We start from the raw sequence: 27,487 nt of genomic DNA on the forward strand, positions 1-27,487 counted from the left end.
ATTAAGCTTAGATTCTACGGGTGCAAACAGCGAGCACATGAGAATATAAGGGACTATGCACTAAACCTACAAGAGGCCCTGAGAGCCATTAAGCAGACCGACCCTGACGGCGTGGGAAACGAGGACAGGCTGTTGACCGAACAATTTATAGAGGGACTATATTGCAATGCCCACCGAACCCAGTTGCGGGCAATGGCCTTACAGGATCCTCATCTGGACTTTGCACAGTTCAAGGACAGAGCCATCCGGGTGCTCCGAGAACCGGCACCGGGTGGCGTTGTGACCCACAGGCGCCCTACTACCGCTTACCACCAGGAGGCAGCGCCCTTGTCGGCAGGGCCTGTGGGGGCTGATGCGCAGGCTTTGAACAATGACCCGGCTCCAGACCTGCACCATCAGGTCCAAGAGCTAGCTAAAAGCGTTGCTGCGCTAACCCGAACTGTGCAGTCGTTACAGGTTTCTGCTCCAGGGAAGATCCAGCTGGCATCCGGACCGGAGGACATCCCGTGGCGTCGACCAAGGAGGACCCCACCGGCCAGAGGAAGACCCAGCGACCGATACAACGAGGACGGACAACCCATCTGCCGCCGCTGCAATCAACCCGGACATATGGCAAGGTACTGTCCTTTAAACTGGCACAACCTGGGGTAGAGGGCCAACCCCCAGGAATAAGATCACCAGGCCCATCGAACTGGCGTGACAAATATGTGGGAGGACGTCCAGTCTTGCCTGTGGTACTGGATGGCATTCCTATGAGTGCCCTACTTGACACCGGGTCACAGGTCACCACCATCCCGTACGTGCTCTTCAAGCAGTACTGGAATGACTCGGATATAACCCGCTACCCTGACGACGACTTGAGTATCATCGCCAGCAATGGTCAACCCGTGCCACAAATCGGATTCAAAGAGATGACCATTAAAATCGGTAGAGTCGAACTGGCAGCACAGGGACTGATCATTGTAGACATTGACAAGCGCGAGAGTCACCCAAAGATAACGCTAGGAACTAATGTGATTGAAAATTGTCTTGCAGAGGTGATTTTCATTTTACAGCAGGTTGCCAAGAACGCCAGCTCCGGCCAGCAGCGAGTGCTCCAAAAAGAGATCCGGGCACTGATGCGACGGCAACAGGTGGAACTCTCCGGTGGTGAGATTGGAAGCGTGAGAATGTGTGACCCTTTCCCTATTGCCATGCCCCCAAAAAGTGAAATGATGATTTGGTGCCGGGCAGCTATTGGTCTAAGAGGTAGAGACTACCAAGCAATGGTAGAACCCGTCTACTCAGACAGTAGGCCCACCATTTTGACAGCACGGGGGGTGGTTGATGTACGCCATGGGAGGGTGCCCGTTCGCATAATAAACATCGGGAAGAGAGAAGTACACCTGCCCCGGTATGCCACGCTAGCTAAATTGTTCACCATAAACCAGAATTCTGTACAGTCCGTGGAACCCTTGCCTCCATCTCAACCAGAGGAAGGTAACGGCTCTAAGAAAACAATAGAGGACTGGTGTCAGCAACTACATTTAGGTACTGACTCCACTCCCTCACACCAGAAACAGGGAGTCTATCGGGTGGTTCAAGAGTACGAGAGAGTGTTTAGTAAACACCCGTTAGACTTCGGGCGAGTAAAGGGGGTAGAACACCACATCCCCACGGGAGACCATCCTCCCATAAAGGAGAGATACCGACCCGTACCCCCTGCACACTACCAACACGCCAAGGGGATGCTTAGAGACATGAAGGAGGCTGGGGTAATCAGGGATAGCTGTAGCCCCTGGGCAGCTCCACTAGTCTTGGTTAAAAAGAAAGACAACACCATGAGAATGTGTGTAGATTACCGGAAAATCAACCGTATCACACACAAAGATGCGTACCCCTTACCAAGGATAGAGGAGTCTTTGGCTGCTTTAAAATCTGCTAACTTCTTCTCTACTTTGGATCTCACTAGCGGGTACTGGCAGGTTCCTGTAGCAGAGGCGGACCGGGAGAAGACCGCATTCACCACCCCGATGGGACTTAGCGAGTTTACCTGCATGCCGTTCGGACTCTGCAACGCACCCGGAACCTTCCAACGGTTGATGGAATGCTGTCTGGGACACCGAAACTTCGAGACGGTCCTATTATACCTGGACGATGTCATCGTCTACTCCAAGACCTACGAGGACCACCTGAAACACCTGGCAGAAGTGTTCGAAGCCCTGGCAAACTACTGTTATGTTCTGCTACCAAAGCTAAGGAAAGAGAGGAGATCTGTCCCTACTATAGGACTCAGCTGAATCCCTACGATGTAACAGGGAACCTGATCCTGCGATCAGACCTGCTAAAGTCCTAATCTAGTCTGTACGGAGACCTATAGATGTGGGGAGGGAATCCCTACAAGTACTAAGGACTGGGAGGAATATGGGACACCTCCTAACAGAAATAGTAGCAGACAGACGAACAAACAAAATAGATAGAACATAGAGGTCCGTAGACCAAGCAAACTAACAGAGTTAGATACAGAGCACAGGCTAGCTAGAAAGTAGATATACAATGAAGTCCAGCAAAGCCAGAAGGGCGGAGCAGGATTAAATAGGCCAACAAGGTCATGTGACCAGCAAAGGAAAAAAAAACTAACAGCAAGGTTCTAACAGTACCCCCCCTTCTAAGAGGATCCTCCGGATCCCCTAGGACCAGGCTTATCAGGAAATCTCCTGTGAAACGCTCTGATAAGTCTGGACGCGGAAACATCATCTGACCTCACCCAAGAGTTATCCTCGGGTCCGAAACCTTTCCAGGCCACAAGATACTGCAAACTACCTCTATACCGTCTAGAGTCAAGGATGCGAGAAATTTCATATTCCCCGTCCTCCACCACTGGAGGAACAGAGGCAGAGGCGTCACCATCCGACACAACAGCTTTTTTTAACAGAGAGACATGAAAGACCGGATTAATTCTCCAGGAGGTAGGAACCTCCAACCTAACAGCAGATTGGTTGACAACCTGAAGCACCTTAAAGGGCCCTACAAACTTGGGACCCAATTTCTTAGAAGGAATCCTCAACCGCAGATTCCTAGAGGACAACCAAACCATGTCACCAACAGCGAACAAAACCTCCTGTCGTTTCCTATTAAAGTAGTCTTTAGATTTTCTGTTGGCCTCCTGAAGATTACCACGCACATCCGTCCAAACTCTTTCCAAATCACCGGAAAAATTCTCCTCCTCAGGCACGGCAGATCCCAACTTGGAGAACGACCCAAACGACGGATGTCTCCCAGAACAACAAAATAAAGGCGAACAACCAGCAGAAGAAGATGTATGATTGTTCAGAGCAAATTCGGCAAGTGGCAGAAACTCAGACCACCCCTCTTGATTGTCTGCCACAAAACAACGCAAGAACTGCTCAACATCCTGGTTTTTCCTTTCTGTCTGGCCATTAGATTCAGGATGATATCCGGACGAAAACGACAAATGAATTCCCAACCTGTCACAAAAGGCACGCCAAAAACGAGCCACGAACTGAGGACCCCTATCAGAAACAATGTCAGTAGGAACGCCATGAAGTCTGACAATTTCCTTGACAAAGGCCTTAGCGAGAGTTTTAGCGCAGGGCAGTTTGACGAAGGGAACCAAGTGACACATCTTGCTAAAACGGTCCACGACCACCCAGATGACAGTAAAACCCTCAGAGGGGGGAAGGTCAGTTATAAAGTCCATAGCCAAATGTGTCCAAGGAGCACTGGGGACCTCCAAAGGACAAAGCAACCCCGCAGCAGGAGTATGTGAGGACTTAGATCTAGCACATATAGTACATTGGCGCACCCACTTAATGACTTCCTTCTGCCATCCAGGCCACCAAAAACTGCGACCCACCAGTCTCTTGGTCTCAGAGATTCCGGGATGACCTGCCAACCGAGATTCGTGACACTCAACAAACAAATCTCTCCTAAAGGTCCCAGGCACAAACAACCTCCCATGAGGAGTGTTAGATGGGGCATTCTCCTGAGCTTTAAGAATCTCATCTTCCAAAACGGAGTCTAAAGCAGCTATCACAACACCTTCTTGTAAAATGTTTTCCTCTTTCTCAGCACCGACTATGGGAGAAAAACTGCGAGACAAGGCATCCGCCTTAACATTCTTAGTACCAGGGATGTAAGTAACGGAGAAATTAAACCGCGAGAAAAACAGTGCCCACCTAGCCTGACGGGCATTCAGGCGCTTGGCAGCACCAAGATATATCAGATTTTTATGATCCGTAAGAACCTGAACGGGAAATTCCGCACCTTCCAAGAAGTGGCGCCAGTGTTCAAATGCGAGTTTAATAGCCAATAATTCCCGATTACCAATATCGTAATTCAGTTCAGTCTCCGAAAATTTTTTTGAAAAAAAGGCACAGGGATGTAATCCATCCCCGTTATCCTGAGACAATACTGCGCCAACCCCCACAGAGGAAGCATCAACCTCAACCAAAAACGGCCTAGTCACATCAGGCTGCATAAGGATGGGAGCAGAGGTGAACCTCTCCTTGAGATACACAAAAGCTTCAATGGCCTCAGAAGACCACTGAACCGCATCAGCACCTTTCCTGGTGAGATCAGTCAGAGGTTTGACAATACTAGAAAAATTTTTTATGAATTTTCTGTAGTAATTGGCGAAACCCAAAAACCTCTGTATCGATTTCAAACCAATAGGCCTAGGCCATTCCTGCACAGCCTGAACCTTAACCGGATCCATCTCAAAACCTTTGCTGGAGATAATGTAGCCCAAAAAACTAATTCTCTGTACAGCGAACTCACATTTCTCCAGCTTAGCAAAAAGCGAATTGTCCATTAATAACTGTAATACCTCACGCACGCTCCGCCAATGAGACTCCAGATCTGGCGAATAAATCAAAATGTCATCCAAATATACAACCACATTTTTACCGATCAAAGGTCTAAGGATGTCATTAATCAGATTCTGAAAAAATGCAGGAGCATTAGTAAGACCAAAAGGCATAACCAGATTCTCAAAATGACCCACAGGAGTGTTAAAAGCAGTCTTCCATTCATCACCCTCCTTCATGCGCAACAGATTGTATGCCCCCTTAAGGTCAATTTTAGAGAACCACTTGGCCCCCAATAACTGGTTAAACAGATCAGGAATCAATGGCAGTGGGTAAGGATTGCGTACCGTAATTTTGTTAATCTCACGAAAATCCAGACAAGGACGTAAACCGCCGTCCTTTTTTTTTACAAAAAAAAATCCAACAGCCACAGGAGACTTAGAGGGCCTAATGTGACCGGCGGCCAAACTTGTCTGTATGTATTCCTCCAAAGCCTTCCTCTCAGGAATAGTAAGGTTAAATAAACGACTTTTAGGAAGAGTCGCTCCAGGGACAAATTCAATAGAACAATCATAGTCTCTATGGGGAGGCAAAACCTGCGATTCCTTCTCAGAAAAAACTCTCCAAAAATCCTGAATAGGAACAGGCAATTCTCCCCTATCCAAAGCTGCAATACGCCCGTTACAACACTTGTCATAACATTTATGGCTCCAGGATTTAATTTCACTGGTAGACCAATCCAGTACAGGATTGTGAAATTTTAACCAGGGCAAACCCAATATTACTGGAGAAGGCAAGTTATTCAACACTACCAAATCCAATTTCTCATGGTGAACACCATTAATAGTGAGAGGAAATTCACTGACCTTGAGAGTAATATTCTTCAAAGGGGAGCCATCCACAGAAACCACAGCAATGGGGGATGATAAAGGTTCAGGTTTTAAATTGAGTTTTTCCACGAATCCCCCATCAATTACATTCAGTGTAGACCCGCAATCAACAAACACCCGAAATTCCATTAATTTTTCCTGAGCAATCGTGGAAGCAGCTAAAAATATACCCTTGGAATTTAAACAGGCAATACGGGCGTGACTGACCATTTTTTTTTCTTTCTTCATACGAAGCTCACAGCCTTTAATCAAATGACCAGATTTTCCGCAATAGAAACACAAGCCTTCCGAAAAACGACGGTCTTTTTCTTGAGAGCGAGGTGCCACCGATCCAATCTCCATCGGTTCACCACTGTTAGTACACACATTATCATAACCAGAAACTGACATAGCAGAGGATTTGCTCTCATTAACCCTAGCACGCAGTCTTCTATCCACCCGTATAGCTAATTGCATAGCCTGTTGCAAATCCTCAGGTGTAGGATAAGCAATTAGCAGGTCTTTAACCCTTTCACTGAGCCCAGCAAGAAATAGACTTTTCAGAGCAGAATCGTTCCACCCTGTTTGAGTACACCAACGACGGAAATGAGTACAATATTTTTCGACATTACCTGATCCTTGTTTTAAATATCTCAGCTGATGCCACACGGTCAGGATCATCATATAATAGTCCTAAAGCAGAAAAAAAACTATCCACTGATCTGAAGCATGTATCACTAGGTTGCAAAGAAAAGGCCCACTCCTGAGGCTCTTTGCGCAAAAGTGACATTATGAACCCTACGCGCTGGGATTCATCCCCAGAGGACTTGGGTCTCAAACGAAAATACAATAAGCAAGCATTTTTAAATGAGAAAAATTCTCGGTGTTCACCAAAAAATAAATCCGGCAAACATACCTTAGGCTCCAAGAAATATGCTCCAGGACAGTTACTCACGTGCTGACGGAGCTCAGCCACTTCCAGAGAGAGTCCCTGCAGGTGTTTAGCCAAATCCTGAACCGACACCATGATGGAACAAAAAAAAAAAAATCTTTCCTTAGAGAATTTGCAGGCTGGACTTACGGTTATGTTCTGCTACCAAAGCTAAGGAAAGAGAGGAGATCTGTCCCTACTATAGGACTCAGCTGAATCCCTACGATGTAACAGGGAACCTGATCCTGCGATCAGACCTGCTAAAGTCCTAATCTAGTCTGTACGGAGACCTATAGATGTGGGGAGGGAATCCCTACAAGTACTAAGGACTGGGAGGAATATGGGACACCTCCTAACAGAAATAGTAGCAGACAGACGAACAAACAAAATAGATAGAACATAGAGGTCCGTAGACCAAGCAAACTAACAGAGTTAGATACAGAGCACAGGCTAGCTAGAAAGTAGATATACAATGAAGTCCAGCAAAGCCAGAAGGGCGGAGCAGGATTAAATAGGCCAACAAGGTCATGTGACCAGCAAAGGAAAAAAAACCTAACAGCAAGGTTCTAACAACTACGGCCTAAAGGTGAAACCCTCCAAGTGTCACCTCCTGAAACCAAAGGTGCAGTACCTGGGACACGTGGTGAGTGCTGACGGAGTGGCTCCCGACCCTGATAAGATCACCGCAATTAAGGAATGGCCAAGCCCCTCCAGCGTAAAGGAAGTGCGGCAGTTCCTCGGGTTGGTAGGCTACTACCGAAAATTCATTCCCGGTTTCACCAAAAAGGCAGCTCCTATGCAGGACCTCCTGATAGGTCAGTCCAGGAAGGCCAAGAACCAGAAGCCACCCTTCAGATGGGAGAAGCTGGAAGAAGAGTCCTTTCGCCAGCTGAAGATGGCCCTCACGGGGGATGAAATCCTGGCGTACCCTGATTACAGCCAGCCCTTTATCCTCTACACCGACGCAAGTAACATCGGGCTAGGAGCCGTACTGTCCCAGATCCAGCAGGGGAAAGAACGGGTAATTGCTTACGCCAGCCGAAAACTGCGACCCACCGAAAGAAACCCTGAGAATTACAGCTCATTCAAGCTAGAGTTCCTGGCAGTGGTGTGGGCAGTCACCAAACGCTTTAGGCACTACCTCGCCTCTTCCCGGTTCACCGTGTACACGGATAACAACCCGTTGACACACCTGGACACAGCAAGACTCGGTGCCCTGGAGCAGAGATGGATGGCCCGCCTGTCCAACTTTGAGTTCACAATCAAATACCGGGCAGGACGCTCCAATACCAACGCGGATGCCTTGTCCAGAATGCCAAACCTACCGGATGTGGGGGAAGATCCAGAGGAACTGGAGGAGGTTGAACTTCCCGCGTTCCACCGGCATGGGACTATCCAGTATTCCCACCGTGTAAGGAGTAAGCAATCCGCTACGTTCAACCCCTTACCTCTTTACAACTGGGCGGAAACGCAAGACAGTGACCCCGCCGTCCGACTGGTGAAGGAGATGCTGACTCAGCCAGATGCCCGCCTTGACCCAGACGCTCCGGAGGAGACCAAGCAGCTGTGGGCTGAGAAGAGTCGACTGTTCCTTTACAAGGGGAAGTTGTGCCGCAGAATGGTTAACTCCCGGACGCATGAACTGATCTGGCAAGTAGTGGTGCCAAGAAGAGACGCGGCTATGGTACTGGAGGCATACCACGACGGAGCTGGGCACTTCGGGTGGAAGAAGCTGGAGTTCCTGCTGCGCGGGCGGTTCCACTGGGTAGGCATGAGAGGAACCATCGAGAGGTGGTGCAGAGACTGTGGACCGTGCCACCTAAGAAGGAAGGACCGTGCCAGCCAGAAGACTCCCTTGCAGCCCATCATCACCCGACAGCCACTGGAACTGGTAGCCCTGGACCATGTGAAACTGGCTCCAAGCAGATCTGGGTATGTCTACGCCCTCACAATCGTAGATCATTACTCCCGGTTCCTGGTGGTGGTCCCGGTCAAGGACTTAACGGCTCAAACAGCAGCTAGAGCCTTCCAGCAGCACTTCTGCCGTCCACACGGATACCCGGAGCAGGTGCTGACAGACCAGGGACCTGCCTTTGAAGCGGAAGTCTTCCAGGAGTTCTGCACTCTGTATGGCTGCCGGAAGATAAGAACAACACCCTATCATCCGCAAACCAATGGGCTCTGCGAGAAAATGAACCAGGTGGTGATAGATCTTCTGAAAACATTGCCCCTGGAGGAACGCAGTCTGTGGCCTGAGAAACTGCCTGATCTGGTGGACCTATACAACCACATCCCGGTAGGTTCTACCAACTGTACCCCGGCTTACTTAATGAGAGCAAGACCTGGTAAGGTTCCTGTTGATCTGGAGATGGGAGTCCTGACACCCGAGGACACTTCACCAGAAGCAGACTGGGACACAGAAAGACAGCAGCAGTACCGGAAAGTACAGGAGAGCGTGGAGCGAAGTCTCTGTCAAGCTAGAGAAAGACAGGAGAAGACTTACAACCAGTATGCTCCCGCTGTTCCCCTGGTACCTGGAGAGCAGGTCTTGAAGAGGAAGAGACGCCGCCACAAGTTGGACGACCAGTGGGAGAAGGACCCGTACACCGTACTGCCCTCAAGCCATGAGAACCCGAAAGTCTGCATAATCAGTAAGGACGGAGGAGAAACCACAGCCATTGTCTCCCGAGATCACCTGAAGTGTCCCGAACAGCTACGAAGCCCTGAAGAAGAACAAGAAGACCCTCGACCCGCAGAGGAAAGGGAAGATATGGTTAGTACTGTGCTCGGAGACTTCCCTCGGTCTTGGACTCAAGTCAATGGCGCAGTTGTGGTACCCGTCCTCACCTTCCTCCAACCAGCATCTCAAGTACCTACGGAGAAACAGGTAGAGCTGGAAGAGCAGCAGGTCCAGGAGGCAGGAGACCCCACACTGGCAGACCAGGAGGATCAACCCTCTGCTTATAGTGAGCCTGCCGTACCCCTAGTGAGCCAAAGAGCCCGTAGACAGCTGCCCAGTTTATCTTTGACAGTTCCTACACCCCGTAGCTCAGGACCAGTCAGTCAGCTCCGTAGGTCCACTAGAGCCACTAGAGGCCAGTTACCCGTACGTTGGAGGATCTAAGTGTTTAGACTGTTTATTTGTATTTACCTGTTTATTGTTGCCTGTAAATAATTGTGTATTTTTAGTTATTTTATAGGTGTCGTTTAAGGATTATCCGGAATCCTTTGTACATATGTTTGGAGCGTAACCCAGGAAAGGACTAAGACTGTTAAAGACTCGGGGTAGGACAGACCCCTACCTGGTTACGGCTCCCTGTTCCTTGGTGAAATGGACACCCTTGTTTGCTTCAAAAACTGCACCCGGTTGCGGACACGCCGTGACCATCCTAATGTGTTTTTCTTTATTGTACTGTTTCTGTTTTTTTTACTTGTTATGTTTTACAAAAATATGTTTAGTCCCGGAGTACTAAATTTCACTAGGGGGGAATGTGGCACCCCAGGGGTCTGGTTCCCACAGTAATAACAATATTACGTCTGTGAGCAGGTGGGAGGTTTCCTGGTCAGACATCCTATGCATGCCACACCTCCTGCCCAGTCCTGGGAGGGGAAGAACTTCCCCTATATAAAGCTGGGGCTGAGGCAGGGTTAGGGAGAAAGAGCAGAGAACACAGACAGAGACACAGTCTGGTCTGGAGTGGAGCAGCTTTAGGAACAAGAAAGATCAGGAGCTCTGTGGGAGCTGTGCTAAAAGATCAGGGGCTGGAAGCTGTAGAGCTTGCCCTGATTGAAGAATTCTTACCGGACCCGGAGTCCGAGGCTGTGGGGACTAATCCTTACCCAGCAGCAGAAACCGCCCGGCAGGGGATTTCAGGTCCTCTGGCCAAGAAACCCGAAGGCACGGTCACACGCAAGGGACCAGCACCGCGACGTGGAGCGGAAGCTACCAAAAGGCCCCGAGTCACCGGCCATATGGGTGAGCACCACACGGTACACTCAGGGACGTGGGCTACTTTTACCAGCCTCTAGCAAGGTAGCCAGAAGAGTACGATTAGTTGGGGAGGCCTACAACTCCGCCTGGCCAGGGGAGATCCCATCTGCTCGCGGACTGACCAGGCCCCGATCGCTAGCCAGTACTCCGGGAGGGTCTACCTTTGCCACCAGTAAAGACCCTGAACTACACCGCACCATCTCCGAGTGTTTCATCATCCACGTCCGCTGCCCTGAGGCCATACCCCTCCCGTTGGGGGTTATACCATCCCCGCTGCACAACCGTATCACCGGCCTCAGCGGTCTGCCCTGCAGCGGCGGTCTCATGACCGCATTCAACGGGTGGCGTAGTCGAACATTCTAACATCTACTGCTAAATACTGCCGCTCAGTTTGACTCCCTGGGCACGGACCGGGTCACCGCCACGAAACTACTACCCCTCTCAGATCCGGCTCCGGGTAGGCCCCCGCGTGCGCAACGCTACTCAGCACAGGCCCAGGGGCGCGTCATAAATGCTGGCACAGACCCTGATACCTCATGCATGGCCCATGGCTGACTGCTGCTGTGACTTTATAAAATTTGTACTGTTGGTCAATTGATGCCACCTTTCCTGGTGTCTGTCCCTAATTTGAGCTGTTTTGGCAGCTTTTGGGACCCTTTGAAGGTGTTGTGCATGCGTTTGGTTTTGCCTTCGATTCAATCCAATGGGATGCGGATATGTTCGACGAACAACAGGAAGTTCTCCGATCTGAAACTAATAGAACATTTAAAGATTCGCTCATCTCTAAACAGCAAAAGAAATTACCAAAAAAATCATAAAAAAAAAGAATGTTATTTCAGCTTTAAAAAATTAACAACATAACACATTATCTCTATACATCTCTTTGCATTTTTTCGTAATTAGAAAAGCAACTTGCAGATGAAATTTAGCACACATCTGTAACAAATTGGTATTTGCCGCTCCGGAAGAGGGGAGACCGGGACTCTAGTATGAACACTTTAAAAAAAAATACTAAGAATTGGCCAAAATGTTTAATCTGAAACACCTTAGACCAAATTCAAACAAAACATAATATCAATGAAAAGATTCAAACTTACCAATGACTTTCTGGAGATCATCTTCTTCTTTGTTACTATCAGTGTTTAGGTTAAACATTTTAGTAGTCTTTGAAGGTTTGGAGCTTGTTGATGGAGCATCTGAACTCATTGGGGCATCTGTGCTTGTATGAATGGATCTGGATATGGTTGACTTAGTAGTCTGTATAATTACAGATTGTTTAGTCAGGGCTGTTAGTGCAATTGTTTCAGCCTCGGTTGCTGTGCTTTCTACTGTTTTAGTCTGTTCTTTAGTTATCTGTTGCAACAAACTAGTTTGTTTGGTCAGTTTTGATGTTGCTGCAGTGTCTACCAAGTTTTCTACAGACGAGGTAGAAATATCCATATTAGAGAAGTGAGAGGGTTTTGTATGTCCTTTGACATAATTTGAGGTTAGTGATTCTTTTGTTGGAGTGAGATCATCTGAGGTACTGACAGGCTGGAATTCATGCTTTATAAGCTGATCTTCAATCAACATGTCAATGGCATTGTCTCCACTGTATGAATCATCTTCTAGCAAGACGAATTAAAAAAAAAAAATAGAAAATGTTATATACATTTTGTTTTAAAAATGAACAACCTAAGGCAAAAATAACTACAAATGCAATGTCTGCTAAGAATGAAGGGCTGCGTATTAAAACAATTATATAAAAAAAAGTTACATCACGGTAAAGTAAGATTTTTGTTCTCCCAAAGTTGCATGGTATTAAGAAAACCACCATTTAATAATTAATAATAATTTTCAACCACCACTGATTCATAGAATAAGCATTCCCTGTTTCTAGACCTAAAGTAATCCATCACCATTGATACAGTATGCTTTGGATGCACTAGAACACCCTTTTTGGCCTATTCACGGTTCCCTCTGTGCCTTTGTAGTTAGTGAGTGGTGGAACAATGGACCTGGGCATTGCTCCCTATAGACCAGGTGATCCAAAATTGCAGCAAATATACAGTTGAAACCAGAAGTTTACAGACACTATATAAAAAGACACATATGCATGTTTTTCTCAATATCTGATATGAAATCAAAATAAACCTTTCCCGTTTTAGGTCAATTAGGATTACCATTATTTTTTATATTTGCCAAATGCCAGAATAATGAGAGAGAATGTTTTAAGGAGTTTTTATTACTTACTGCAAAGTCAAAAGTTTACATACACCAAGATTAATATCTAAGACAAGAGGAAAAAGGAGTTTTGTGGTATAAATAGTACACTAATTTTATTGAATATAATAATTAAATATGCATAAAAACAATAATACATAAATAGACAGATAAAACCATAATGTTTGTAAAGAGAGAGAATCCTTAGCTAGCCAAAACAGATGTATTCCGAATAACTAGTAATTCTGAATAGTTCAGTGGTAAGTATATAAGGGGGTGGAGGTGGAGAGGGGTTTATGACCAATCAGGCTAAGAAGTGAATAGAGTCACTCAAATGTATATTCAACGCATAGTAATAAGTCCCATTACCCAATAGCCATAAGGAGTCCCTAGTTGCAGTGATATATGGATGAGACCATAAAAAGTAATTATGTGAACACCACTATATAGGGCTGGAAGGCTGCTAGGGATGAAATGAGTGACTTCCTGATGCACGTTTCACGTGGAGGGTTTCCTTGCTTTATCAAGAGAAAATGTGAGCATAGGTTGAAAAGGACCTTTTTGTATCCCTGGTTACCGGTCACATGTGGATACCACGTGACCATTGTTCAACCAAAGGCGCTGTTGCCCTTTACGCATGCGCTGCCCACTGGTCACGCCCTCCAAGTGGTGCACAGCTGTCATGCCCACCATGCGCATGTCTGGAAGCAGCCTGGGAGGGCCATATCCCAAACACCCGCGGCGAGCATAGAGACGTCGGGCAGCCTCGGGTGAGTCGTAACCGCGGGGCATGCACGCACACTGAAGCGCCAGTGGTGAACAGGATGTGTGAGGTGGACACATTTACAAGAACAAGGTTCAACAATCTATGCAGTACAAAATATTACTTATGTAAAAATGGCATACATTAAATATTATGTTAATAAAGAAATTCAAGTTAAATAAATATCTAGATAATAATAAATATTTCATTGTATATGACGAGGTAAGTCAATCCATCAACATCATCCAAATGGATCATATGCATGTCAGGTCAGGGACATGAAATGAAAAATGAACTAGTAAAAAGGGGAGAGAGAAAAACAAATACAGGACACAATAAAATACAGAAAAAAAACTATATTAAAAAATATATGGTAATCAAGTAAAGACAGGGGCTCAGGTCAAAGCCAAGGTACAAAACCTATCCTATCTAAGGCAAAGTTGCTCAAGTAAATACCTGTATAGTGGAGTTCAAGATAGGGAGGGGTAGGCAAGCATGAGAGGGGAATGTGAGAGGGACCAAAATGTGAGCAGAGCCATACACTTACCATATATAAGTGTACCCACACAAAAGACTCTGGGTCTTAGAAAGATATTGCTCTGTGGTTGTTAATCCTTTCCAGGGATGCCAGGTTTTGGGTCCACTTGCACTATTGTTACCGTGCATAATTCGTATATGATCTTTCATGACTCTCTAACCCAGCTGTGGGCACACTTTGGTATATTTGATCTTTATGGCACATGGTGGTTATTATTATTATATATTTTTGTGGGAGTGGACCAATTTTGATCCATGTTGTAATCACTATTATACACTGCTCAAAAAAATAAAGGGAACACTTAAACAACAGAATATAACTCCAAGTAAATCAAACTTCTGTGAAATCAAACTGTCCACTTAGGAAGCAACACTGATTGACACTCAATTTCACATGCTGTTGTGCAAATGGAATAGACAATAGATGGAAATTATTGGCAATTATCAAGACGCACTCAATAAAGGAGTGGTTCTGCAGGTGGGAACCACAGACCACATCTTAGTACCAATGCTTTCTGGCTGATGTTTTGGTCAATTTTGAATGTTGGTTGTGCTTTCACACTCGTGGTAGCATGAAACGGACTCTACAACCCACAGAAGTTGCTCAGGTAGCGCAGCTCATCCAGGATGGCACATCAATGCGAGCTGTGGCAAGAAGGTTTGCTGTGTCTGTCAGCGTAGTGTCCAGAGGCTGGAGGCACTACCAGTAAACAGGCCAGTACACCAGGAGACGTGGAGGGGGCTGTAGGAGGGCAACAACCCAGCAGCAGGACCGCTACCTCTGCCTTTAGGCAAGGAGGAACAGGAGGAGTACTGCCAGAGCCCTGCAAAATGACCTCCAGCAGGCCACAAATGTGCATGTGTCTGCACAAATGGTTAGAAACCGACTCCATGAGGGTGGTATGAGGGCCAGACGTCCACAGATGGAGGTTGTGCTCACAGCCCAACCCCAGGATTGGCAAAGTCGCCACTGGCACCCTGTGCTCTTCAAAGATGAAAGCAGGTGCACACTGAGCACATGTGACAGACGTGACAGAGTCTGGAGACACGGTGGAGAGCGATCTGCTGCCTGAAACATCCTTCAGCATGACCGATTTGGCAGTGGGTCAGTAATGGTGTGGGGTGGCATTTCTTTGGAGGGCCGCACAGCCCTCCATGTGCTCGCCAGAGGTAGCCTGACTGCCATTAGGTACCGGGATGAGATCCTCAGCCCCCTTGTGAGACCATATGCTGGTGCGGTTGGCCCTGGGTTCCTCCTAATGCAGGACAATGCCAGACCTCATGTGGCTGGAGTGTGTCAGCAGTTCCTGCAAAATGAAGGCATTGAAGCTATGGACTGATCCGCCCGTTCCCCAGACCTGAATCCGATTGAGCAAATCTGGGACATCATGTCTCGCTCCATCAACCAACGTCACCTTGCAACACAGACTGTTCAGGAGTTGGCGGATGCTTTAGTCCAGTTCTGGGAGGAGATCCCACAGGAGACCATCCGCAACCTCATCAGGAGCAAGCCCAGGCGTTGTAGGGAGGTCATACAGGCACGTGGAGGCCACACACAATACTGAGCCTCATTTTGACTTGTTTTAAGGACATTACATGAAAGTTGGATCAGCCTGTAGTGTGTTTTTCCACTTTCATTTTGGGGGTGACTCCAAATCCAGGCCTCCATTGGTTAATAAATTTGATTTCCATTGATGATTTTTGTGTGATTTTGTTGACAGCACATACAACTTTGTACAGAACAAAGTATTCAATGAGAATATTTCATTCATTCAGATCTAGGATGTGTTATTTGAGTGCTCCCTTTATTTTTTTGAGCAGTGTACAAACTTTCATGCTGTTAGTTACTTTGTGATTTCTGGACATGGTCTCTTCTATGGTCTTTGCTTTTAATTGTTTTTAGCATGTCACTGTACATTAATAAATTTAGTAATTTTGATATAATTTGTCTGATCCTTAGTGTACGTATCCATTTTGTTGGCTTGCTTATATACCACAACCCTATAAGACTTTAGCTGTGTAATAGCAGTCCGCTATGGATGTGTCAGGTTATTCTGCCTGTGTTTGTTAAGATTACTATGGCTTTAAACAATTCTGGACTGCCCATATGATGATGCCATGTGTTTGGAAGTTTCTGATAGTTTTTGGTAACATCTGAGTTAATTAGAGACACACCTGTGGATGTATTTTAATGCACACTAGAAACACACTGCTTTTTGTGTAGCATCATGGGAAAGTCTAAAGAAATTAGCCAAGATATCAGGAAGAGAATTGTGGACTTGCACAAGTCTGGCTCATCCTTGCGTACAATTTCAAGATACCGGAAGGTGCCTCGTTCATCTGTACAAACAATTATATGAAAGTACAAACAAGATGGGAATGTCCAGCCATCATACCGCTCAGGAAGGACCAGACCAGAAGCTGGAGCTGCCAGCTGACTTCGGTGTTCCCACCATCGCTCATGACGTCACTGCCCACAGTCAAGGGCACATCGAGGTCGGCTGCTGGCTGCAAAATGGAGTGCAGTGCAGGGAAAGGGCGGATCCTCTGTGCTGCAATATATTTCAGCTGAATGTGCCTCCGAGGATGCATATCTAGCTGAAATATTCGCTGGTGTCAGCGATCCCCCCTCCATCTTAATGCAGCTGCCCCCGGGAAGCCCCCCTTAAGAGTGATATTTATCTTTACACACAATGTCTACAGAGATATATATATTGCACACACATAGATAACTACTGCACACTCTGGTACTAGTATATATATATATATTTAATAAAATTTAATTGTCAATGTTATGCTTGTGTCAGTAAATATAATTTTATATATAAATCAAAATAAATGTTATTATTTTCTGGCCACCTACTTTTGGCCCAACCTGTGTGTGTGTGTGTATGTGTGTGTATGTGTATATATATATATTATATATATATATATATATATATATATATATATATATATATATATATATATATATATACATATACACACACACACACACACACACACACAGGTTGGGCCAAAAGTAGGTGGCCAGAAAATAATAACATTTATTATGATTTATATATAAAATTATATTTACTGACACAAGCATAACATTGACAATTAAATTTTATTCTGAACAATAATACAAAAGCCCTTAAATTTTATCAACGCAGGTGATCAAACTGTTTTCCATTACAATTTGCACAGCTTTGAAGTCGGCCTCTTACGCTTCGATAAACTTTTTTGCACAAGTCTTTTTAGGTATTAATTTCTTGAAATGCATCTCTTATGTAATTTTTCAAATCACTGAAACTTTTTGGTTTTTGACTATAAACTTTGTCCTTGAGTACTCCCCAAAAGAAAAAATCCATTGGGGTCAAGTCTGGTGAACGTGCCGGCCAATCAAGTGGGCCTCTTCGGCCAATCCATTTATTAGGAAATGTTTCATCAAGATACTCGCTGACTACTCTTGAATAATGTGGAGGGGCCCCATCTTGTTGGAAATAAAGGTCATTTGAATTAGGCTGTTGCTGTAACTGGGGAACAACTTGATTCATTAGAATTTTGAGATACTTATCTCCTGTGACTCTTCCATCAAAAAATATTGGTCCTAAAACACCAAAACTTGAAATACCACCCCAAACATTGACACCAGGCTCATTTAGTTGTTGCTCTAATGTTAAATTCTTGTTCTCATTTACTAGTAAATACAATTATGTCTGTTAATATGGCCGGATAATTTGAAAGAAGCTTCATCACTCCTTATAATGTTATCTAAAATTACTGGATTTTCTTCAATTTCGTTAAGCATAATCTCACTAAATTGCAGCTGCCTTTCTGGATCATCCTCCAATAAACCATGAATTAGACGTGGACGATAAGCTTTCCACCCAATAGATTTCAGGATTCGCATGATAAAAGCTCATGAAATTCCCAATTCCAAAGGGGCTCTTCTGGTGGACTTGTGAGGAATGAAAAGTGGAATCTGATTGGTTGCTAAGGGCAACTGAGCCAGTTTCACTTTACACCATGTTTGATAAATCTCCCCCTTCATAACCTTATTACACTTTCTGTCCACCTACTTTTGTACCACCCTGTATGTATGTATATATATATATATATATATATATATATATATATATATATATATATATATATATATATATATATATACAGTACAGACCAAAAGTTTGGACACACCTTCTCATTTAAAGATTTTTCTGTATTTTCATGACTATGAAAATTGTACATTCACATTGAAGGCATCAACACTATGAATTAACACATGTGGAATTATATACTTAACAAAAAAGTGTGAAACAACTGAAAATATGTCTTATATTCTAGGTTCTTCAAAGTAGACACCTTTTGTTTTGATGACTGCTTTGCACACTCTTGGCATTCTCTTGATGAGCTGCAAGAGGTAGTCACCGGAAATGGTTTTCACTTCATAGGTGTGCCCTGTCAGGTTTAATAAGTGGGATTTCTTGCCTTATAAATGGGGTTGGGACCATCAGTTGTGTTGTGCAGAAGTCTGGTGGATACACAGCTGATAGTACTACTGAATAGACTGTTAGAATTTGTATTATGGCAAGAAAAAAGCAGCTAAGTAAAGAAAAACGAGTGGCCATCATTATTTTAAGAAATGAAGGTCAGTCAGTGCGAAAAATTGGGAAAATTTTGAAAGTGTCCTCAAGTGCAGTTGCAAAAACAATCAAAGCGCTACAACGAAACTGGCTCACATGAGGACCGCCCCAGGAAAGGAAGACCAAGAGTCACCTCTGCTTCAGAGGATAAGTTTATCCGAGTCACCAGCCTTAGAAATCGCAGGTTAACAGCAGCTCAGATTAGAGACCAGGTCAATGCCACACAGAGTTCTAGCAGCAGACACATCTCTTCAACAACTGTTTAGAGGAGACTTTGTGCAGCAGGCCTTCATGGTAAAATAGCTGCTAGGAAACCACTGCTAAGGACAGGCAACAAGCAGAAGAGACTTGTTTGGGCTAAAGAACACAAGGAATGGACATTTGACCAGTGGAAATCTGTGCTTTGGTCTGATGAGTCCAAATTTGAGATCTTTGGTTCCAACCACCGTGTCTTTGTGCGACGCAGAAAAGGTGAACGGATGGACTCTACATGCTTGGTTCCCACCGTGAAGCATGGAGGAGGAGGTGTGATGGTGTGGGGGTGCTTTGCTGGTGACACTGTTGGGGATTTATTCAAAATTGAAGGCATACTGAACCAGCATGGTTACCACAGCATCTTGCAGCGGCATGCTATTCCATCCGGTTTGCATTTAGTTGGACCATCAATAATTTTTCAACAGGACAATGACCCCAAACACACCTCCAGGCTGTGTAAGGGCTATTTGACCAAGAAGGAAAGTGATGGGGTGCTATGCCAGATGACCTGGCCTCCACAGTCACCAGACCTGAACCCAATCAAGATGGTTTGGGGTGAGCTGGACCGCAGAGTGAAGGCAAAAGGGCCAACAAGTGCTAAGCATCTCTGGGAACTCCTTCAAGATTGTTGGAAGACCATTTCCGGTGACTACCCCTTGAAGCTCATCAAGAGAATACCAAGAGTGTGCAAAGCAGTCATCAAAGCAAAAAGTGGCTACTTTGAAGAACCTAGAAAATAAGACATATATTCAGTTGTTTCACACTTTTTTGTTAAGTATATAATTCCACATATGTTAATTCATAGTTTTGATGCGTTCAGTGTGAATGTACAGTTCTCATAGTCATGAAAATACAGAAAAATCTTTAAATGAGAAGGTGTGTCCAAACTTTTGGTCTTTACTGTATATATATATGGTCTTTTGGTCTTTACTGTATATATATATATATATATATATATATATATATATATATATATATATATATATATATTAGTGCTGTGGTTATCTTTGTGTGAATACATACATACATACACAGATAACCACAGTACACCAGTACACAGAGATACATATATACACTGCGCAGGTACAGTACATATAGTACATCTACTTTCATATGATGTCCCTCTGGCAGGTGCCTTCTCCTGTCTTCAGCAGCTCCATCTTGGTGGTCTTCTGTCCTTTATCATCACTACTGGCTAGATCCTCAGCTGTCAGACAGTCCTATCTCCTGCCTCCTCACTACCTATGATAGCTGCTGGGAACAGCCTCGAGCAGACAATGAATCTGACACTTGCCTCCTGAGAAGTTCTGAGCTGTCTGACCCATATTAATATTGACCATCAAATCAACTTCCCCTCCCCCCCTGTAGCCACTTATCACCCCCTGCACTGAGAGGGCTTTATTGGGAAACTGAGGCACTATGGCAGCATTCACACGGCAGGTTCTGATCCTGAATGGGCCAGTGCAGCGGTTTTCCAATAAAGCCCCCTCAGTAAAGGGGGTGGAGGTAGATACAGGGGGCAGGGGGGATTGGTGTGACAGCTCATGTAAACATTGGTCAGGCAGTTCATTTTTCAGAACTACTGAAAAGGAAAGAGAGTTGTCAGATGTTAGCCCCCATGTGTTAAACTAAGGGGGCTTATGAGATTATAATGTATGCTTCTGGTATGATTTTATATGTTTATGCATCCAACTAATGCTTGTCTCTCTGAATTCCTTTAAGGGTTAGCTCCTTGTCCATTTCGGCAGGAGATTCCGTTGCAGGGCAGATCTGAAGCCCATGGAGATGCTTTCCCACATGTTTTTGATTTGACCTCAGGATAGGTGGAGAAGAGAAGGCGTCTACAAATCCCTGCCTATTTAAACTTTCAGCTGTATCCAGGGGATGATCATTTACCTATTTGTCAGCTTTGAAGATCCCTGTCTCACCCTCCCTAAGGCTTGGGCTTTTAATTTTTGTTATCCTGTCACTGCTTTATTAGAGGAGATTCACACCCAGCTTTTGCAGGGTGGTGTTTGGTCAGTTGTTATAAGATATTTCTATGGCTCGAGTCAAATAAGGACTGAGTCAAATTGTTATTACTATTTGATTATTTGTTGATTATTTATTTGATTATTTATTGAATATTTTTTAACCCTTTAATAAAACACAGTGGCCTGTTTACACAATTTCGTGGTGTCTAGTTTTTTTTAGTCATTTATTTATATAGTATAAGATAGCAGTGAAGAGCCTCAGTCAGAGGCAGTGAAGAGGCACAAGACAGGATTGGCTGGGAACCGAAGCCATACTTACCAGGCCTGCTTCATCCTGCCTGTGCCTGAACGCTGAGGATCCGGGGCATGTCCAGGAGTCCCCCACTCCTACATCATAGAGCAGCGGCAGCATCAGCTAAGAGGAGAGAAAGGGGCCCCTTCTAACATATTCTGCAGAGTGCAGGCCCCTGTCTGACAGCAAATTACTCAGGTACGGGCCCCAGGACTGGCTCCAGGTTTTTGTGGGCCCCGGGCAAAAGTCTCAGTGGGCCCCTTTAACGCTTACCATGCTTCATGACGCACAGATACTGCAGAGAAATCTAGGTATACAACACAGGGCACAGGCTGTCACCTCATCCTTTACATATGCAGACACGCACATGGTATTCAGACACGCACATGGTACACAGACATGCACGCACACACAGTACGGAGACACTGACGCACACATGATACGCAAACACGCACGCACACACAGTACACAGACACGCACACACAGTATGCAGATACGCATGCACAGTACACAGACACGCACACACAGTATGCAGATACGCATGCACAGTACACAGACACGCACACACAGTATGCAGATACGCATGCACAGTACATAGACACGCGCACACACAGTATGCAGATACGCATGCACAGTACACAGACACGCATATGCGCACAGTATGCAGACACGCACACACAGTACGCAGACATGCACGCACACACAGTACACCGACATGCACACACGGTACGCAGACATACACACACATGCAGACATGTGCGCACACACACGGTACACAGATATGCACATATACATTACGCAGACATGCACATACACAAACATATACACAGATACGTGCACATACAGACATACCGACATATTTGAACATACTCTAAATTCTTAAAAACACATACAAAATATGCACAGTATGCAGACACGCACGTACTCACAGTACGCAAACATGCACACACAGTACACAGACATGCACACACACACACAGTAGGCAGACATGCATGCACACACAGTACGCAGACACGCACGCACACACAGTATGCAGACACGCACGCACAGTACGCAGACATGCATGCACACACAGTACGCAGACATGCACGCACACAGTACGCAGAAATGCACGCACACAGTACGCAGAAATGCACGCACACAGTACGCAGAAATGCACGCACACAGTACGCAGACATGCACGCACACACAGTACGCAGACATGCAGGCACACACAGTATGTAGACATGCACGCACACACAGTATGTAGACATGCACGCACACACAGTATGCAGACATGCACGCACACACAGCATGCAGACATGCACACACACAGTATACAGACATGCACACACACACAGTATGCAGACATGCATGCACACACAGTATGCACACACGGGCATGCATGCACACACGCACAGTACACAGACATGCAAGCACATGCAGACATGCACGCACACACACGGTACACAGATATGCACACATACATTACGCAGACATGCACATACACAAACATATACACAGATATGTGAACATACAGACATACAAACATATTTGAACATAAATTCTTAAAAACACATTATTATTATTATTTATTCCATGGTGCTTTACATGTGAAAAAGGGGTATACATAGCAAAAACAATTACAATAGTCTTGAACACAATGTGACGGCGACTGGTACAGGAGGAGCGAGGACCCTGCCCGCAAGGGCTCACAAGGAATGGGTGAGGATACAGTAGGTGAGGGTAGGGCTGGTCGTGGCGCGGTATGATAGAATCATAGAATGGTAGTGTTGGAAGGGACCTCCTGGGTCATCTGGTCCAACCCCCTGCTCAAAGCAGGATTCACTAAATGAAAGGTATGGTGGAATGATGGTTAATGCAGGTTGTAGGCTTGTCGGAAGAGATGGATCTTCAGATTCCTTTTGAAGGTTTCCACGGTCGGCGAGAGTCTGATGTGTTGGGGTAGAGAGTTCCAGAGTAGGGGGGAAGCACGGGAGAAATCTTGTATGCGATTGTGGGAGGAGGAGATAAGAGGGGAGTAGAGAAGGAGATCTTCTGAGGATCTGAGGTTGCGTGCGAGTATGTACTGGGAGACTAGGTCAGAGATATATGGAGGAGACAGGTTGTGAATGGCTTTATATACCATGGTTAGGGTTTTGAACTGGAGTCTCTGAGCAATGGGGAGCCAGTGAAGAGATTGACAGAGAGGAGAGGCCGGGGAATAGCGGGGGGACAGGTGGATTAGTCAGGCAGCAGAGTTTAGGATGGATTAGAGGGGTGCGAGAGTGTTTGGAGGCCACAGAGCAGGAGGTTGCAGTAGTCAAGGCGGGAGATGATGAGGCATGCACTAGTGTTTTTGCAGATTCATGGTTGAGGAATGTGCGGATCGGTGAGATATTTTTGAGTTGGAGTAGGCAGGAAGTTGAAAGGGCTTGGATATGTTGTTTGAAGGAGAGTTCAGAGTCCAGGGTTACCCCAAGGCAGCAATCTTGAGGGACTGGGGAGAGTGGGCAGCCATTGACATTGATAGATAGGTCAGTTGGGGGGGGTTGAATGAGATGGCGGAAAGATGAATTTTGTTTTGTCCATGTTAAGTTTTAAAAATCTAGCAGAGAAGAAGGATGAAATAGGCAACAGACATTGTGGGATTTTAGTTAGTAGAGGGGAGATATCAGGTCCGGAGAGGTAGATCTGTGTGTCATCAGCATAGAGGTGATAATGAAAGCCATGAGACTCTATAAGCTGTCCCAGGCATAAGGTGTAGATGGAGAAGAGTAGGGGTCCTAGAACTGAACCTTGGGGACACCGACAGATAGGGGGTGAGATGAGGAGGTGGTGTGTGAGTGGGAGACACTGAATGTCCTGTCTGTTAGGTATGAGGAGATCCAGGATAGGGCCAAGTCTGTGATGCCGAGAGACGAGAGAGTTTGTAGTAAGAGGGAATGGTCCACTGTGTCGAAGGCAGATGACAGGTCTAGGAGGAGGAGGACAGAGTAGTATCGCTTGAATTTGGCAGTTAGTAGGTCGTTGATGACTTTAGTCAGTGCAGTTTCAGTAGAATGGTGCGGTCAGAAACCAGATTGTAGGCGGTCGAAGAGGGAGCAGGAGGAGAGGTGGGAGGACAGTTCAGAATGGATGTGTTGTTCCAGTAGTTTTGAGGCATAGGGGAGAAGTGATATGGGGTGATAGCTAGTCAGACAGGATGGGTCAAGGGAGGGCTTTTGGAGGATGGGTTTGATCAAGGCATGTTTGAAGCATGAGGGGAAGATGCCAGTTGTTAATGACAGGTTGAAGAGGTGAGCTAGGGTTGGGATAAAGATAGTGATAAGGTTTGGGATGAAGTGGGATGGGAGTGGGTCAAGTTCACAGGTGGTGAGGTGTGATTTGGAGAGTAAAGAGGAAAGTTGATCTTCCGTAATGGTGGAGAAGGTGGTTTTGGAGGAGGAGGGTTGAGTAGGGGTGGGGAGGGGCTGTGGGGACTTTAGGCAAAAGCTTTGTCTGATGGTATCAATCTTCTGCTTGAAGAATGAGGCAAAGGCTTCAGCTGAAATAAGAGGAGAGGGAGGAGGCACTGGGGGACGGAGGAGAGAATTGAAGGTGTTGAATAGTTGTTTGGGGTTGTGAGACAGGGAGAATATGAGAGATGCGAAGTATATTTGTTTTGCTGTAGTGAGTGTGGACTTGAAGGTAGTGAAGGACTGTTTGAATGCGATGAAGTGCTCATTTCCATCTACGCTCAGCAACCCTGGAGGCCTGTCGCAGTTCTTTAGTTAGGCTGGTGTGCCAGGGTTGTCTGTTGATTGTGCGAGCTTTGGTATGTGTGAGGGGGCGACCGAATTGAGAGTTGCAGCTGTTGTGGTGTTTTATAAAGTGGCAGCAACATCTGCATCATGTAAGGACCTAATGTCTCTAAGAGGGAGGAGGGATTCAGAGAGTGAGTGTAGATCAAGGTGTTTAAGATTTCTGCAAGGGTGTGCAAGTTTGTGGAGTGGGGATTGTTGCCCTGGAGAGGAGAGGGTAGAGAATGTAAGTAGGTTGTGGTCAGAGAGACGGAGAGGTGCGTTAGTGAGGTTAGATAGGGAACAGAGGCGGGTGAAGATGAGGTCCAGTGTGTGGCTGCGGATGAACACTGAGTAAGGCCGAAGGAGGAAGTGAGGGACAGAAGCTTAGAGACAGCTGGGAGGGAAGTGTCAGTAGGGATGTTGAACTCACCCATGAGGATAGTGGGGATGTCAACGGAGAGGAAATGAAGTAGCCAAGTGGTGAAGTGGTCAAAGAAGGTGGTGGTTGATCCTGGGGGGCGGTAAATGACAGGCAGTTGGAGGTTGGAGGGTGAGTAAATGCGCATGCAGTGCACTTCAAAAGAGGGGAGAGTAATGGAGGGCAGTAGTGGGATATGGGTGAAGGAGCAGTTATCTGATAGGAGGAAACCTATTCCTCCACCATGCTTGCCGGTGGGGCACGGGGTATGGGAAAGGTGGAATCCACCATACGAAAGTGCAGCAGGAGAGGCCGTGTCGGAGGGGGCGAGCCAGGTTTCAGTGATGCCGTGGAAGGAAAGCTTTTTAGTGATGAAAAGATTGTGAATGTAGGAAAGTTTGTTGCAGACCGAGCGAGCGTTCCATAGAGCTCCTGTTATTGGGACTGGGGAAGCGGGGGCTGGACAGATGGGTATAAGGTTAGAAGGGTTACGAGAGTTTGGGACAGATCGTGAGTAGGAGGTGGAAGTGATTGTAGGAATGTGGTGAGGAGGGCCAGGATTTGGAGAGATGTCGCCTGCAGTGAGGAGGAGCAGAGAAAGCGTTAGTAGGTGGGAGCAGGAGAGGGCATGAGGTGGCTGTCTGTGTTTGGAGACAAAGGATTGTATGTTGATGAATAGCTCTGAGGAGGAGGTGAGATGGGTGGGGAGAATGGAGGAAGAGATGAAGAGTTCATTACTAGGTGTACAGATTAGGGGTGGTTGTAAAAAGTGTAGGATTAAGGGGGTGAGAGTGAAAACAAAGACAAACATTGTTTACTGTGAGATAAAAAATAAAATAAATTCAGCTCACCTGGTTCTCACATGCTCCTGGTTCAGGGAAGCCTAGTAACGTGTGGTCTCACAAAGTAGAAACAGTATAAATGTACTAAAAAACTGGCTTCCAGGAAAAAATTTCCCCAAATTTTTTTTTTTATTGATAGAAAAATAGTTCAGATCAGTTCAGGTAATAAGATAAAAATTCAATGGATAAATCACATCATAGGATCCAGCTACGTGTTTTGAGCATGACACTATGCTCTTTGTCAAAGATTTAACAAAGAGCATAGTGTCATGCTCGTAATGCGTAGCTGGATCCTATGATGTGATTTATCCATTGAATTTTTATCTTATTACCTGAACTGATCTGAACTATTTTTCTATCTATAAAAAAAAAAAAAAAAAAAATTTGGAAATTTTTTCCTGGAAGCTAGTTTTTTCTTACATTTATACTATTGTTTACTGTGACTTAGTATCCAGTTACCTTCAGTTCACTTCAGGTTCAATCCAGGATTAATTCATATTTCTCACACTTAAGCTATGGACACACTTGTAAAACAGACATAAATATGCATAGTCATGCACACTGACATACACAGATAATCACATCACACATGCACACACACGCACACACTCACACATTAGCAATATATTTAATATGGGGATTGGGGAAGCCTGCAACAATCTTTACTTACCTACCCCTGGCCTATGTCACATGCAGCTGTGCAGGGATGCCGGCATGTCTTTGGCCATCACAGACATGGCCCTGGACCATCAGGGGGGGCCCACTTGCCATTGGGGGCCGGGCGTCGCTCCCCCAGGATCTCTGCAGGACCGCCGCTGGCACTGTTCTGTTGCTTGATTGCCGGCACTTCCCCAGACCTGGCTGCGCGCAGTGCGGCTGTGTCTGGTAGTAATGACGTGGCAGGGGGTGACACACAAGCACAATTAAAGGCGCAGTGTCGCCCCTGCCGTCGCTGTTCCTGCAGAGATCCTGGGGGAGCGGCGCCCGGGCCTCGATGGCGAGTGAGCCCCCCTGATGGTTCAGGCCCCCGCACATGCCTGCCCGGGTGAACTGGGTGCTGATGCCGGCCCTGACTGGCCACATTACTCTCGTCTTAGTGGAGATGTTGCTGCTGGCTCTATGTGAGAACCAGACATTCGGGGCCCCTGTGCAGCTGCACCAGCGATATTTCCGCCCCTGGGCAAAGATGAAAAGGCAGGTGCGAGCAAGGCGAC

The 27,487-nt window shown here is 45.9% G+C and overlaps 1 protein-coding gene across 3 annotated transcripts in view; it reads right to left on the bottom strand.

The window, feature by feature from the left end:
- OLFML2B (olfactomedin like 2B) overlaps positions 1–27,487 on the bottom strand; it is a 753,194-nt gene that overhangs the window by 262,458 nt on the left and 463,249 nt on the right. For 2 of the 3 annotated variants that reach the window (XM_073644077.1, XM_073644075.1), the window contains one exon: positions 11,697–12,206. In XM_073644077.1, coding sequence (XP_073500178.1) covers positions 11,697–12,206 — 510 coding nt within the window. The remainder of the gene's footprint in view (positions 1–11,696; positions 12,207–27,487) is intronic. The other variant, XM_073644076.1, reaches the window with a different exon arrangement.

The sequence above is a fragment of the Phyllobates terribilis genome, unplaced genomic scaffold (genome assembly GCF_046119375.1).
Source record: "Phyllobates terribilis strain yellow unplaced genomic scaffold, ASM4611937v1 Scaffold_8__6_contigs__length_399053987, whole genome shotgun sequence".
Classification (NCBI taxonomy): Eukaryota; Metazoa; Chordata; class Amphibia; order Anura; family Dendrobatidae; genus Phyllobates; species Phyllobates terribilis.